Source organism: Plecotus auritus (assembly GCF_963455305.1).
Source record: "Plecotus auritus genome assembly, chromosome: X".
NCBI lineage: Eukaryota > Metazoa > Chordata > Mammalia > Chiroptera > Vespertilionidae > Plecotus > Plecotus auritus.
In genome coordinates this window covers 131,039,803-131,054,715 of record NC_137784.1, presented here as the reverse complement: position 1 = coordinate 131,054,715, position 14,913 = coordinate 131,039,803, and the positions used below count along the sequence as shown (strand labels likewise).

General features: G+C 53.6%; 1 protein-coding gene across 1 annotated transcript in view; it reads right to left on the bottom strand.

Moving 5' to 3' along the window:
• Positions 1-958, bottom strand: part of ZNF185 (zinc finger protein 185 with LIM domain) — a gene marked incomplete at its 5' end in the record, with an annotated part of 55,546 nt that extends 54,588 nt beyond the window's left edge. The window contains 3 exons of the mRNA XM_080652492.1: positions 110-175; positions 607-730; positions 925-958. Coding sequence (XP_080508618.1) covers positions 110-175; positions 607-730; positions 925-958 — 224 coding nt within the window. The remainder of the gene's footprint in view (positions 1-109; positions 176-606; positions 731-924) is intronic.
• Positions 959-14,913: the final 13,955 nt, after the last annotated feature.

Below are 14,913 nucleotides of genomic sequence, written 5' to 3'. Positions count from 1 at the left end.
ATGTCAGGCTGCAAACCCTAATGTCCCTTCTCAGCTCAGGCTCCATCCCTGTCTCCTGAGGACTGCAGCGTGGGTCCCACCCACCAGCCATCTGGGTACCATTTCTTACCTGGCCTTCGGGACCTCCCCAGGTGATGAAAAGGATGTGGCACGACTCCGACCAGAGGGCAGCTCTCTGGGGAAAGAGAGTTCCCAAAATAGTGGTTCCCAGGCCCTGAACTGTCATCCACCCTATGGCCTCACTACTAGAGACTGCCTGCTGGGCCCCAAGGCAGCTGAGGGAGGTGCAGTACATGCACCCCAGGAACTTTGCCCACCATTCCCATTTCACCTTCTCCTTCCCTGGTTTGCCTCCACATTCCACAGGCACTCACACATGTACACCCCAGCACCCAGGGCTTTCCTGCCCTGTGACTTTGACTGAGTCTTTCCCTCAGCTGCATTGCTTTCCCCTGATCCAACCTCCCCAGCTGACCTATGGCCACATTGCCTGGCTGAGCTCTGAATGGGGGAAGCCCCTCAGCATCTCCAGATCAGGACAAGACTCGTGGATCACAACCCCAGCCCCACCCATTGCTGTTGGCCCTCCCGACCTCCTGGACTTACAGGGTGTGGCCCTCTGATTCATCCTGCTTGGTGATCCAGCTCTTGTCCCCCTTCAGAGTGGTCCGCACCTTCATCTGCCTGAGGACGTTACTGCGTTCCTCCTCGCCTGCTGAGAGAGGCTTCCCTGGCAAGGGCAAGGTTACACAGCTTCAGAAGGGGAGCCCAGCCCCAGGACCCTGGGCTTCTTTTTCAGCCCTCCCAACATGTCTCTCTCACTCTGCTATCCAGGCAGCGCTCATGGCCCTGGCAGGGCCAGCCTGGGAAAAAGCAGCCACATACCATGCCCAGGACTGCAACAAGAGGGAACCTCGACCTCACCTTTGGTGCTGCTTCCGAGAGCTGAGATGCTCATGGTGTCTGCTCTACCAGTCACTTCTCAGTTGATTCAACAGGGCTCCTGGGGCAAAGGCAAGCACATGGCTGTCACTTCATGCATTTATAATGGCTTGCAGGTCACCATGTGCCTCCTGGCACACCAAGACCACTCAGCCTGTCTTTTGGGCATTGGGAAGCAAAAACTCGTGGAGTCCTGGGTGGCAGGTACATGCAGGAGCATCCACAGTCCCCAAGAGTGAACACTTCCTGGATCTGCCACCACCAGGTGGAACAGCCACATATCTTCCCAGGGTCATTCACCTGGGGAACAAGGCACAGGCTATCAGGATCTGTCTCAGAGATGGCTGATGAGGGAATAGTACAAGTCCTCCTAGAGAGCTCTAATGGCCAGAATCCAGGCCCCAGAATGTGTGGGGGAGAGAGTGGCAGCGAGGAAACCTTCACAGTGCCACACAAAGGGCCGGCTCTCTGGAGGCCGACAGCCGTAGACTCAGAAAGAGAGACTGGGGGAAGGGCAGGGGCTGTGGTCAGCAGCAGTTTTGAAGTTGGACCATCTCTCAGCACTTATTAGCTGCCTGACAGACCTTGGGCAGGTCAGCTAACCTCTCAGGGCTGCCTCAGTGTTCTTATTTGTAAAATGAGAGTTTTAAAAGTCTACCCTTGCCCCACCAGTGTTGCTTAGTGGCTGTGAACCTATGAACCAGGAGGTCACAGTTTGATTCCTGGTCAGGGCACATGCCTGGGTTGTGGGCTCCATCCCCAGTGGGGGTCATGCCAAAGGCAGCCAATCAATGATTCTCTATCATCATTGATGTTTCTATCCCTCTTTCCCTCTCCCTTTCTCTCTGAAATCAATAAAAAATATATATATATATTTTTAAATATTATAAAATTTTTAAAAGTCTACCCTTCCTGATTGCTGCGAGGACAGAATGCATTAACGTCTTGCAAGTGGCTGGCACCCCCTGGCACAGCTAAGATCAAAGGGTGTTGAACAGGAGCAGTAACTCTCAACCTGCCCTCCCTGGGAGAGGGGACTGTGGGTGGTCCTCAATCAGCACAAGCATGGCCTGGGGGGTGCAGCCCTGTGTGGTTCAGGAGTTGGCTCTATCTCCAGTGAGGGAAGTCTAGGGCCCCACTGCCAACTCCTAGTGGCCCTTGGTGACTAGGCAAGGGTGGAGATCTAGTAAGGGCTTGCTGCTGTGTCTGGGAAGCAGGCAATGTCCTATGCTCTGCTTTCTCTTCCTCTCTCTGTCTTCTAACCCTGCTCTCACTCCTTGTCTCCTCTCTGCACCTCAGCCAGGTGTTGCCTTCCTGTGCCCAGTGAAGGGCTGTGGTGGCCTCTGAGGCCTTCACTGCCCCATGAAGGCTGTTTGTCGCCTGAGGGCCTGGGATGAGGAAACCAGTTCTCTAGGTTGGGACTGGCCTGGTGCTGCAGGGAGGTGGAAAGCCCATGTCATGGATCTAGTCACAGCCCTGACCTGTCACAGCTGGCCTCTTGGGTCTCAAGAGAGGAATTGGAGGCTCAGACAAGCGGGCATGATGAGAAGCAGGAGCCCTGGCCCTGCCTACACAGTCCTGAGGCAGAGCAGTCTTCCTCTTAGGGGTCTGCCACCCTCTGGGCCCCTCCAGGGCCAGGCCTGAGCAGCTGGGCCCTTCTGCCAGCTGGCAAGGCCTGGACATGTTTCCATGGAGGTCAGGGGTACACTAAAATGGGCAGGGCAGGGGGCCAAGAGCAAACCAAATTTGCCATGTCAGCAAGAGCTGGCTTTCCCATAAACTGCACCAAATGAGTGGCCCAGGAGGCCTGAGCCTGCTGTGTGCCAGGAACAGCACCTCATCATCATGCATGGGCACCCTGCGTGCCCAGCCCCTGTACCAAGGCAGCCACGTCACAGTTCTACTGAGAAGAACACATACAATAGGTGATTCTCACATGCCCAACTGTCTCATCCTAGCAACTCATGAAGTGACCCGACTGGGCAGGGCGCACAGAATCGCCTCCTGAGATCTTGGTTCCTTGGTCTCCTGGTGCTGCTGACTGACTGTGAGACCTTGAGTGAGTCCCTCACTCCCTATGGGCCTCAGCTCGGGAACTCCTACTACTCAGTCTTTAGGTTCCTTCAGAAACTCATCAATCTTCTCCTGATAAACCTGTTGGCACATTGTCTAGAAATTTTCTGACTAATTAGAACCAAATAAAACACGTTCCAAATCAGGAGGGACTCACACACATGCAGAATGACAGAAGCAGAGGGGCCATTGGGGACTCCCAGGCCAAAGGTCTCCATTCAGACCCACCATCCCCTCCCCTCTTAGAGAGCAAAGCAGAGCAGCAACCCAATTAAGAGGCAGCTGGGAAAATCCTCTTCAGACAGGAGCAGTTTTGGAGAATGGGGAACTGACCACTCAGGAGGGTGTTTCCTGGGCAGCTCTCACACACTGTGGGTGGGCAGATCAATAGGGGCATCTTTTTGGAGTACAAATCTCCACATGTTTTGAAAACCTTAGAAAGGGCAAGCCTGTTGATCCAACAGTTCCCCTCACTGACATATCTCCTAAGGAGACAACTGCATAAGTGAACCAAGTATACAAGAGGGCGTCATCCCAGCATTTAGTGTGATGGTGAACATTTGGCAATAATCTAAATTCCCAAGTCATTTAAAAATATATAATGATCCATCATTCAAGCACACACTATGCAGCCATTATAAATGATATTGGCATATATGATACTTAAGCCTTCATGTGTATGGTTTTCATATTATCATTATGTGAAAGGCAGCTTTTAAAACAAGATGTGTAGGATGGTGCCATTGACTTAAAAATATCCTATATAATAAAAGGCTAATATGCAAATAGACCGAACAGCGGACCAACTGAAACAACCGAACAACCAGTTGCTATGACGTGCGCTGACCAACAGGGGGCGTGTGCAAAACATGGTGGGCATCGGCCGCGGCGGGATGGTGGAGCAGGTGAGTGGGGGCACCAGACCAAAGTGGGGTGCCGGTCACTGTCATCAGGGTGAGCCTCTGGTGGTTACTGAAAATTCTTTGCTCCTGCCAGTGCCAGCCCCGCTCACACCCACTGCTGGCACCAGAGCCCCTCCGGGCTTCCCCACCTCCCCCTGCTCCTGAGGGGCAATTGGGGCCGACAGCTGCCTCTCGCACCAGCTGCCAGCGAGGGCCCATTTGCACCCGCTTCTGGCAACAGAGCCGCCTCTTGCACGCTATGACGCGCACTGACCACCAGGAGGCAGATGCTCAATGCAGGAGCTGCCCCTGGTGGTCAGTGCACTCCCACAGCTGGAGCGCTGCTCAGCCAGAAGCGGGGCTCATGGCTGATGAGTGCAGCAGTGGTGACAGGAGCCTCTCCTGCCTCCACAGCAGCACTAAGGAGCTGCAAGCCAAGCAGTAAGGAGTGAGCAGGTGGATGGTTAGGAGCGAGGGATCCTGGATTGCAAGAGGGATGTCCAATTGGGCCTAAACCAGCAGTTGGACAACCCCCGAGGGGTCCTGAATTGTGAGAGGGCACAGGCCAGGCTGAGGGACCACCCCCCTGCATGAATTTCATGCATCAGGCCTCTAGTATTTACATAAAAATGCACATGGGAAAAAACACCTGAAAGGATATATACCAAAATATTTGGCTCTTCTGTACTTCTAATTTTTCTATCATAAATGTGTATTACTTGCATGATAAAAACTAAAGAAACAGTGGTTTAAGCAAATGAAATGGGAGTTGGGGCTGCTTGGATAGCAAAGAATGGGTCTCAAAACCTACTAAAAAGATGAGATGTGAGGAGAGTATACAAATGCAGCAGGCTACTATAACATTATGTCATATCTCAATTAAAATATTAGTAACTTGTGTATACATTTGATTAGGATCTCATATACTTATCAGTAAGAAAACATGTTTAAAATATACAATTAAATGAAAAATAACTTCTAAAACAGTATCAATAGTATGATCCCATTTGTGTAAAAAAAAAAAAAAAAAAAAAAAGCAAAGGGAACATTCTTAAATGCTATACACTAAAACGTACAACAATCAGTTAATGTACCAAAATCTTCTAAGAATATTTTTTTAGATGGTGGAATTAAAGATTATTTTAATTTCTATTTTTTGCTCCGCTGTATTGCTAATTTTCTTATCATGAATGTGTATTGCCTATGTGATAAAGACTAAACAAAAGTGGTTTAAGCAAATGATGGGTCTCAAAACTGATACTAGGTGAGCAGTACCAAGGGGGGTCTAGATGGTGAGGAGAGTGTATGGATACAGCTACAGTGGCCTTGGGAATTCTCTCCCTCCTGCCAGGTGGACATCCCAGGGATGGGTGTGGGGAGGGGAACCCCCTGTGCTGTGCTGTGCTGTGCTGTGCTGCACTGTTCAGTGTCTTGCCTCTGGCACACACGGCCTCTTCCAGGAGCCTCCATCCTCTTTGCCCACCAGGTCAGGGTGGGGGGAGAGCAGATGGTGTGCTTAGAGTCTGATCTCAGTCCTCCGTCAGGAGTTCACAGCAGCAGCTGCCCCAGCAGCACAATGCAGAAGCACCCCAGGGAACAGGAGGCCAGCTTCCCTCCCAAAGGCAAGGGGCAAAGGAGGACAGAAGGACTGCATTTTGCAGGTGCTGAATACAACTCCCCATCCTCAGGCCTCTCCCCTCCCACCCTCTTCAAGCCACTCCCTTCCCTTCACCCCCACACCCAGGCTGTCTGGCACTGTTCCCAGGGAAAGGAGACCATGGAAGAGGGAATGCTCAAAGCCTGGATGTTGGCAGTGATGGTGCAAGAAGACTTGAGTACCAGGATGGAGCCTTGGCCCTGCCTTTCCATGGGGTCCTGGGATGTGGGTTGCAAGCATGCTAATAAGACAGGCACCCAGTTCAGGGGTCAGGACAGACATGCCCAGCAGCAGGTCTGCAACTAGACAGCAGTAAGTTTACTGTCATCCACGCTTCACCATGAGCAAAGGAGCTGGAGAGGTTGGGCAACTGGTCCCAGGCCACACTTTCAACACTTCCAGAAGGTGGAGGGTGCAGCCGGGATCTGAGCCGCAGCCACGCAGTAGCCTTGCTCCCATGCTTCATGGCTGGGAGTGCTCCTTGGAGCAAAATGTTAGGGTGCAGGTGGCCCAGGCACCCCCTCAACTAACATCTGTACACTTCTCCCAAAGCCAAGCACATGGCCTCGGCAGCTGATTTGCACCTGCTGGAGGGAGGGGACTCTTGGACTTGAGCCAGTCACACACACAGTATCCATCTAGCTGCTCTTCCTGGTCCAGCCACTACCAATTCCATGCACTGGGCCCCAGAATCTCCTCCATGGAGGGCATCCCACTCCCCTGTGGGCTCTACTTCCACTGTGCACTTGACATGCAAGATACCAGCCAAGTTCAAGAAGACACAGAAGAGATAAGCTGCTCTGACTGGGGCCCCTGAACCTCCCCACTCACCCCATGGAGAAGATGGAGAGCGAAGCAAGATGAATGAATGCTGGATCGCTGGATTGTTACATCCCCAGCCACCTTTGAAAGCAGAACCGGAGACCTCCTGCCTGCCTGGGGCCTTCCAGTCTTACAATTCCCTTGGCCCATGAACCCTGCCATTCAGAAGGGTCACCTGACCTGAGAGCAAAGACATCTCTGCTCGTCATCTCTAAGTGGGCTCACTTGACTATGATGCCGTCCCACTCACTAAGCCTTGGTCTTCTCATATGTAAAGTGGTGCTGAGCTACCAAGCTTGTGGACCTGTTGTCTAGGTCTCTTCCAAGGCATTCCCAAGCCAGAGCATGTGCCACTTCTGAGAATTTGGATGTTTTGATGCTGGTGGGTGTCCTCATCTCCCAAATGGCCTATGTGAGCATATCACTAGTCAGGACAGCCACTCCATGCACCATGTGTCTACCTTGATGAGAAGTCTTCTGGTTCCTTAGGACTTGCATATCGCCCTGCTTAGGGGCTTGGCCTGGGCCATCAAAGGGGTGGATGGCTCATCTGCCACCTTCTACCCCAGCTATCCCTCACGGTGCATATTTGGAGCCTCACTAGACATAGCCCCACTAGGCAGTACCCCTTTCTGTGCCAACTCTGAGCAAGACCTTACACTGAGACTATACTATCCTCTCCCAGTTCAGAACCAAGTCCAAACACTCTTGAGCAAACCAGGCCACCTCAGACACCAGGTGGGTGCCTCTAGCCCACCTTCCTGGACCTTCATCCCCTTTTTATCCCTCTCTGATTAGCCTGCAGATGTATCTTGAGGCAGGCAGGGGGAGATGGGGACAGGTCCTCTCTGATGCAGATGGCCTCAGAAGGCCAATAGGCTTGCTCCCACTGCACCTTCCTCCCTGCTGAGAAGTCTGTCAAGGCTGCCCAGCAACCTCCCAGGAAAGGGGCCTCCAGCCCTGATTGGACAGACAGAAGCGAGGAGCCAATGAGGGGGTCCAAGGAGCCACAGTGAGCTCGGTGTCGTCAGTGGAGTCAGAGCTGATGCAGCAGCTAATGCTGGCAGATTAGCAGGAGGGTGGGAGCCCGGGAGACGGAGAGGGGGGAGTCGCAGACAGTGACGCAAATGCTTGGCTGATGCGTGAGGAGACAGAGATGGAGAGAGAAGCAGCAGGAGGAGGGGGCACCCCACAGCCCACAAGGACGTGCTCTGCAAGACTAACTTGGAGAATGTTTTCTAGAATAGCCTCCCTGCTTGACTCCCCAAGTTGTGCACACCTTCTTTTCCAAGCAGGCTTCTGTGTCTTTGCCCTTGCCAAATGGTTTTGAGCTTTAGCTCTGGAGGCATTTTCCAGAGAAGCCTTCCACTCCCACAGCCCCCTGGCTCAGGGACACAGCTCAGTCCCATTGTTGGTCACACTACATCTGCATTTCCCACTAGCCTGGAAGGAAAAAAGATCCATAGGAGAGATGGAGGTGTAGAGGTGTAGAGCCCACCTTGGGGAGAGACTGCAGCAGCCGTGGGCATAGCTGTGGATGTGGGGGGCCATCGACATGGTGGCTCTCTCTGGCTCCCTCATGCTACCCCACTCCAGGATTAAAATGTCCTCTATGCTTCCCCTGCACAGATGGAAAGGGCTGGCTTCTTCCAGACAACTGGATGCACACCGAGGATGGGGCAAGGTAGCTGGAACTGCCAATACAGGCATCCTGGTCCCCCTGAGCTCCCGGACCCCTGGCCTGGGATCTTTGTGGCAAGGGTTTGTGTGAAAGGAGATAGCAGGCTGAGCGACTGCCCTTCTCTCACCCTGGCGGGGGAATAGGGAGTATTGGATGTCAGGCAGAGACCTAGCTAAACTGGGAGGGAAGAGGAGCAAAACACCTTTAGCTTGCCTCCCAGGAGCATGGAATATGGTTGCACATGAAGGAGACACACCCAGGGGGCATGGGTGTTGGGGCTTGTTTGAATGTGTGTGTGCTGGGTGCTGGCTACCATGAGGGAGCATGAGTGGGCACATCCTAGGCAGAAAAGCAAGGGGCAGGGCTTCCCCAGAGGTGAGCTGTGACACTCTGCACCCAGGGGGCTGAGAGGAAGCCCAACTGCATATGCCCACACGTATCGGCTTTCCAAGGGGCCCCATTCCTGACTGGCAGGGATCCACATAGTTCTGTCTCTTTGAACCAGAGCCAGCTGCTCAGCTCTGGGTGGACCTCTTAGGTATGGGCACAGCATGTGGGGGCCCAGTGGGACAGGGTGAGAGTATGCAGCTCAGAACACAGCCCATGCAGCCAAGCCCGATGACCAAACATGAATGTGGCAAATGACATCTGGATGAAGCCATCAAGGCCTTGGGCCGCCCAGTGCAGGGGCTGGTTGCTGGACCAACCCCAGACCACGTTTTAATGAGCAGTTTCATGGGGCTTTGGGGGCATGGAGCTCTCACAGAGGCAGAGCCCCAGAATAAGGCCTCCTCTGCCACCTCAACAGAAACCTAAGTGCTTCCATATGGGTCATGAGGGGAGAGGTGAAGTGATGACAAGTCCCTTGTTGCCCAGCAACTTGTTCCTAAAATGAGTGGACCAGCCAGTTCTGATTGTTCACCTGGTCGCTACCAGGGGTCTCAGAGTAGACAGGTGGCCTAGTGGAAGGAGACTCCTTTCTCCCACGGGACCTTGGCTCCCTACCATTGCATAACAGTGTCAATGATTAAATAATGGAAAAACAAAGCCTGCAAGGGGGACCCCAGCTGTCACACCTGTTCCCCTCTGGGTCTCCTCTGAGAGCCTGAGTTGGTCTCTACAATCCAAAGGCTCCAATCTGCCAAAGCCACCCTCCAAGGCTGTGCCCCTCCTCACCTGTGTGACCGTCTGACTTGCTGGGACCTGCCCTGGTGATGGGGGATTCTCAGCATGGGGGAGATGCCTGCCCATTTGCACTGTAAATGTTCCCTTTGAACAAAGAGCCTCCAGTGGCCCCAGCATTGGGGAAAGGACTCAAAGAAAAGTCCCATGCCTAGGAGCTACCTTCCAGAATAGACACTCAGGTCCTCTTTGGGTGTGTTTCAATGAAATGCATTTGAGCTTCAAGGTCAGGGTCCTCCCTTGTGCCTAAGCGCCCCTGGGAGGCCCTTCTCAAGTTCTTTCAGGGAAATGAGCTGTCCCAGGATTGGGATGGTCTGTGTTACCAAGGAAAGGATGACACTGAGGTAGTCAAAGCCCACCTGCTGGAGAGCCCCATCTGCCAACCAAGGGGTGCAGGTGTCTTCTCTCAGATTGGCCTTCCTTAGCTCCCCTCTGCAGCCTGTCTGGCAGCCGCCAAGCCTGAAGGGGGCAGCAGTAACACAAGCTGAGATGGTGGTAGGGACACTGCTTGTTCAGAAGGCCTCAGAGACAAGCCAGCTGGGCCCATCAACTGCTATTTCATAGGAGGGGCACACTGGTGCCATCAGAGATGTGGAGGAACTTGGTCAAGGTTGCAAAGCCACATATCCAGACTGTCTTCCAACTTCGGTGCAAAGGAACGAGCACTAGAAAGGAGTCCAAGTCCTGGTTCTGTCAGAACGAGTCACTGGAAATTTCACTTACCCTCTCTGGCTGAAGATGAAGCCCTTTTCTCAAAGTGCTCCCTGACCCTGGCACCTGGTCCTGGCGGGAAGGCATGGGCTTCAGTGCAGCCCTCTGCTCATCACCAGTGACACAGGATGATATGCAGTGCTGTTTTTCAGAGCCTCCATCCCTGTCCTGTCTTCCCTCTGGAACATCCCCTGGAGATCAAAGGTCCAGCATCATAGGGAGAGCCCAGGCTGAGGGGCAGGGGTCCCATGAAGGCTGCAGCAGGAATTACCACAGGCCAGGCTGAGAAACACCTGAATACAAAGATGAACAGTGCCGAGGCCTCAGGCAGGACATGGCATAGAGTGTGAGGGGGCTGGGAATGCTAAAAGTCAGGGAAAGTGGCCTCCACCCCCTCCTCAGGTGCCCTTGCCCCCTTTCCCTCAGTCCTTTCTCAAGGCAGGCACTTGGCAAACTGTTTCAGTTTTGACCCAGGCAGACCTAAGCCAGCATTCAGGCAGCTGACCTGATTCCCCAGGCCAACAGGGTTGGAATGATCAAATGTCCCATTTTACGAAGGTCTCGTGAATGAGAGCATCCCAATTCCTGGTCTCAGCAGCTGGCAAGAGGACAGGCGGCAGCAGGTTGCTTTCCTCCGGAAAAGGTTGGAGTGGGCGCTGCTGCTGCTCCAGGGGTTCCTGGGATCCAGAGGGTCTCTGCAGTAGTTGGGTGGAAGGCGCCCTTCAGAGGCCTGCCAGAGTGATGAATGAGCAGCTGGGTCTGCAAGACCCGCAGTCTGCTGCTCAGCACGCAGCTCCCAGGGGCCAGTGTGAGGGGCTGAGCAAAGAACCTTGACCTGCCCCTGATGCTCCAGTCCCGGGGGTTCCTGCCTGGAGGCTAACCAATGGGGCGGCAGGAAGGAGATGCACCACATGGAAAAAAGAGCAGGAGGAGACTTGGGTTGCAGAGGGGAAAATGTAATATGGAAAAAGAACGCATGGGGGGAGTATTTGTAAATGTGCTTTACAGGTAAATTACTTCTGCATGAAAGTCTGGAATTTTACCTCCCCCCATTCCACCCCCAGTATCCCAGAATCTAGACTTCTCGGCGTCAGCGCTGGAGGGCCGCTTGGAGGCAGATGTCTGAGGTGGATTAGCTCCCTCCCAAAGCAGTGGGGAGCTTGAGCCCTGAGGGGAAAAAGGGAGCCATGGCCACCTGGCCAGTGTCACCCTTGAGGAGCTGGGATTCCTCCTGGCTCTCCTGTACCCAGTTTTTAGCTCTGGGCAGGCTGAACACAAGTGACTGCTGGGGGTGACTGGGCCATTTCAGACGTGTCTTGTCTGCAAGGGCCAGTAAAGGGAAGAGCCATCTGAGATATCTCTGTGGATGCCCAGGGCTGGACAGGGTCAACGTGCTGGACACAGCAGGACCCAGGAGCCCTCACCCCAAACAGAACTCCTTGGTAGAGCAACCTATATGAGCTATTCTCATTGTTCCCACGGCCTCCTCCTTCCCTGGTGTACCATGAGATGGGGCCCTGAGGAACCCTGGGAGCCCACCTATGGGGCCTGGTCTGGCTATGTCCCCCACCCCCAACACCCCAGTTGTCTCTGCAGCCTGGGAACCAAGGCAGTTTTAAGCCTGTTCCAGTGGGACAGAAATGCAATCCCCATCTGCATACAGACAGCCAAGGGGGTTCAAAGGGACTCAATTGTCATGGAGCCCACCCTCACCCCAACCAACTCTCCCTCTCCAGGAATGTCCCTGTACCCTCACTGCTACCACCCATTCAGCCTTTGCCAGGGCAGGCCCAGTGACAGGGAAGTCCCCCCACATTTACACCTGACTGCCATTGGCAAAGGCTAATTCCTTTTGTCCCAGTTACAGGTGATCACAAATGAGGCTCAAGAGGAAAAGCAGTGCCAGCCCCCTCTCCCCACCCACAGCATCTTCCACTTCAGCTGACCTTGGGCGGGCCGCCTCCTCCTCCGCCTGGCAGCTCTCTCCTACCCAGCTCCCTCCCGGTGCCCTCCTTTCTCACCTTTCCCTCAACCCGAGTCCCCGAGTCCCCTGAGCTCCACTCTCACCTCTTATCACTGTCCTCATTTTTTGGATAAAAACATGGAGACCCAGAGAGGAGAAAACATTTGCCCAAGGCCACCTATTCATTTATTCAAAAAGCATTTATGGAAAGTCAATGCTGGTTGGGTGCTGGTCAGACAGATAGGCAGCTTAGAGAAGCCTTGTGAGGGCACTGCCAGAACGCTGCATTACCCAAGGAGGTGCCCTGGGCTCGGGTGCCCCCGAAAGAATGAAAGAGTGAGTAGGAGCTCCTTGGGCAGAAGTAGTGAGGCAAGTCCTAGTTTTTGTTTGTTTTTTTTGTTTGTTTTTTGTTTTTTTGTTTTCAGTCTAAACCAGGCACTGCTCTGGTGAGCATTTTCACCCGGGACACCCGTTCTTGTGATTGGAATTCTTGAGCCTCTCTCCATAGCAACCGTTGGCCATATCACGCTCTCTGGGAAACTGACCTAGTCATCAGAAAGTGGTGTTCTGAGCCAACGATCACAGGTACCAGACCAAAGGGGCTGGATGCGTGCCTGAGGTGTGGCCACAGATGGGGCCAATGCCAGGGACCACCTTGCACAACCCGCAGCAGCGTGGGGACTGCCCACCACTGATCCCAGTGGCCAGGTCACCTCTCTGACCCAGGGTGTGGCCACAGAGCTCCATAGCCACCTCATCGGTCACCACCAGCGACTCCAGTTCTCCACTCCCTCTTGAAATGAGAAGTGAGCACACTCCCCATGGGAAAAGCATAGACAATGTTTCTGCAAGTGGCCCTGGGTCCCTCTGGGACACGTGCTTAGGCTGCAGATTCCTGTCTCCCCACATCAGAGTTTGAGAATGACACCCACAGAGCCTCCTGTCCTTTCATTTTCCAGTCCCTTCTCCACCCAGGCCTGCCCCTCCCGTTTCCCTTATCCCTGGCCTTCTCAGTTCTCAGTCTTCCCTGTGCCTCAGTGCCCAACATGAGCAAGGGATCAGAAGACACTGGCCAAATACATCCGTGTGTGTATGTGAGATACGATAATCTGGCTCTATTCTTAATCCTCAAATGAGTCTTGATTGAGTTTCTCTCTGTGCCTCAGTTTCCCTTTGGAAAAATGACTGACACTAGCTCTGCCCACCTCTTGACCCACCCATAGCCATTCCTCAGTGGTGGTTAGTGTCACACAAGTGCCTCCATGTCCATTTTTCCCTTCCTGAAGAAAACCACCAGGAATGTTAACAGTGGGGAATCCAGATAAGGCTCCAAGGGAGTTCTTTGTACCACTCCTACAACTTTGCTGTGAGTTTTGAATTGATCCAAGACAAACAGTTAAAAATAAAAACAGTGAAAATTTAAAAAGAAAGTGAATCCGATTTTAATAGGCATCCAGAAATTACCTAAGAATGAACTTTTCTGTGGCAAATCATTTAACTGTGAGTTTGATACCACGTGCATCACCGGCACGGACTAGCAGTGATTTTTAAACAACCGTTTTTCCTCAGGTGGGGAGCCTACACTCCTCCCAACCTGCCCCAACCTCACCCCTGGCCACCACAGCTCCTAGAGGACCACACTGTGGTCCTGGCTCCAAGGACATTCCTGACAGCACTGCCTCTGTGCCGGGTGCCAGCTGCTTGCCGCTATGTAGCAGGTGCTCCTCCCTTCAGCCTCCCTTCTGTACAGGTGACAAAATCCAGGCCTCCAAAGGCTGTGTGATGTGCTCAGGTTTGCACAACTAGATGGTGGCTGAGCTGGGGTTTGAACCCAGCCTGACCTCCCAGCCGCTCTCTTACCCCGAGGCTGTAAAGGTGCCGCCCTGTCCCACCATTCACTTCCCTGTTGCACTTCAGGAGCCTCCTGCCAGCTCTCTGACCCTTGGAAGCAATGATGCCAACCTCTCTTGAGCATCACTCTCAGGCGTGTGGGCTCCCTGGGTGTGCTGCCCTTGTCCTGGCACCAGCAGGCACAGTGGAAATGCATTCAAAGTCCCTGATGAATCCCAACCACAAGAACCCAAAGGCCCAGGGCGCCACGTGAGCTGCAACTCTCCTCTTCCTGGGCCACGGTCCTGTCCCATGCTATGAAGGCCTGGCAATGTGGGCAGCCTCAGGGCTCAGCTCAGAAAGCAAGCTGGTATTGCACATGAGCTGGCACCCTGTGTGCTGTGACTTGAAGCAAGTTCCAGACCAAAGAGATAAGTCACCCATGGAGGCTGAGTGGGGAAGGGAGGGGGGCTCCCAGCATTGAGCCAGATTGGGGACTTCCCTCGGCATGCGACTGAGGACAGTTCAGGGACCGGGTGACAATGCTTAGGGTGGCCAGGTCCCAGGCTCAGTGCTGAAGGCCCAGAGTCTTTTCCCTGCCACATCTCAGGAGGCCACAGGGACACTACAGAGAAATGCAGGGGGCGCAAGGCAGGCTGAGGGAGGCTGAGGCAAAGCGTTGGCTGCCCCTGGGGTCACTGCCCTCAAGTTAAGGAGGAACTGAGGTACACAGCGCAGGTGGTAGCTCCTTACTGAGTGGCCTCTCTGTCTCCCAAACTGGACTGTCATTCACAATTTCTTTCCAGGTTCCCTCTGCTCAGCTCTGGGTGGAACATACAGGAACTTAGAAAGAACTGGGTGGAACATACAGAAGCTTAAGAAAAAACTGGGTTTGTTCTTTTGGTCACAAGGAGGAGGTCAGACTCAAGCAGCCCCAAAGGATGTGAGGACCTTGACCTGGTAGCTGCTGAGCTCCTTCTCCTACTTCCAAGCCCTCTTTCTCTAGGAAGCCTTCCCTGATCCTCACAGTCAGAGCTGCTCCCTTGCTCCTGGAACCCACGGCCCCTTGTGCTTATGCCACTCAGAGCCGCAGCATCCAATGTGGTCATTGGCCACCTCTGTAGCTGACTTGTGAGTGTCCCGAGGGTTG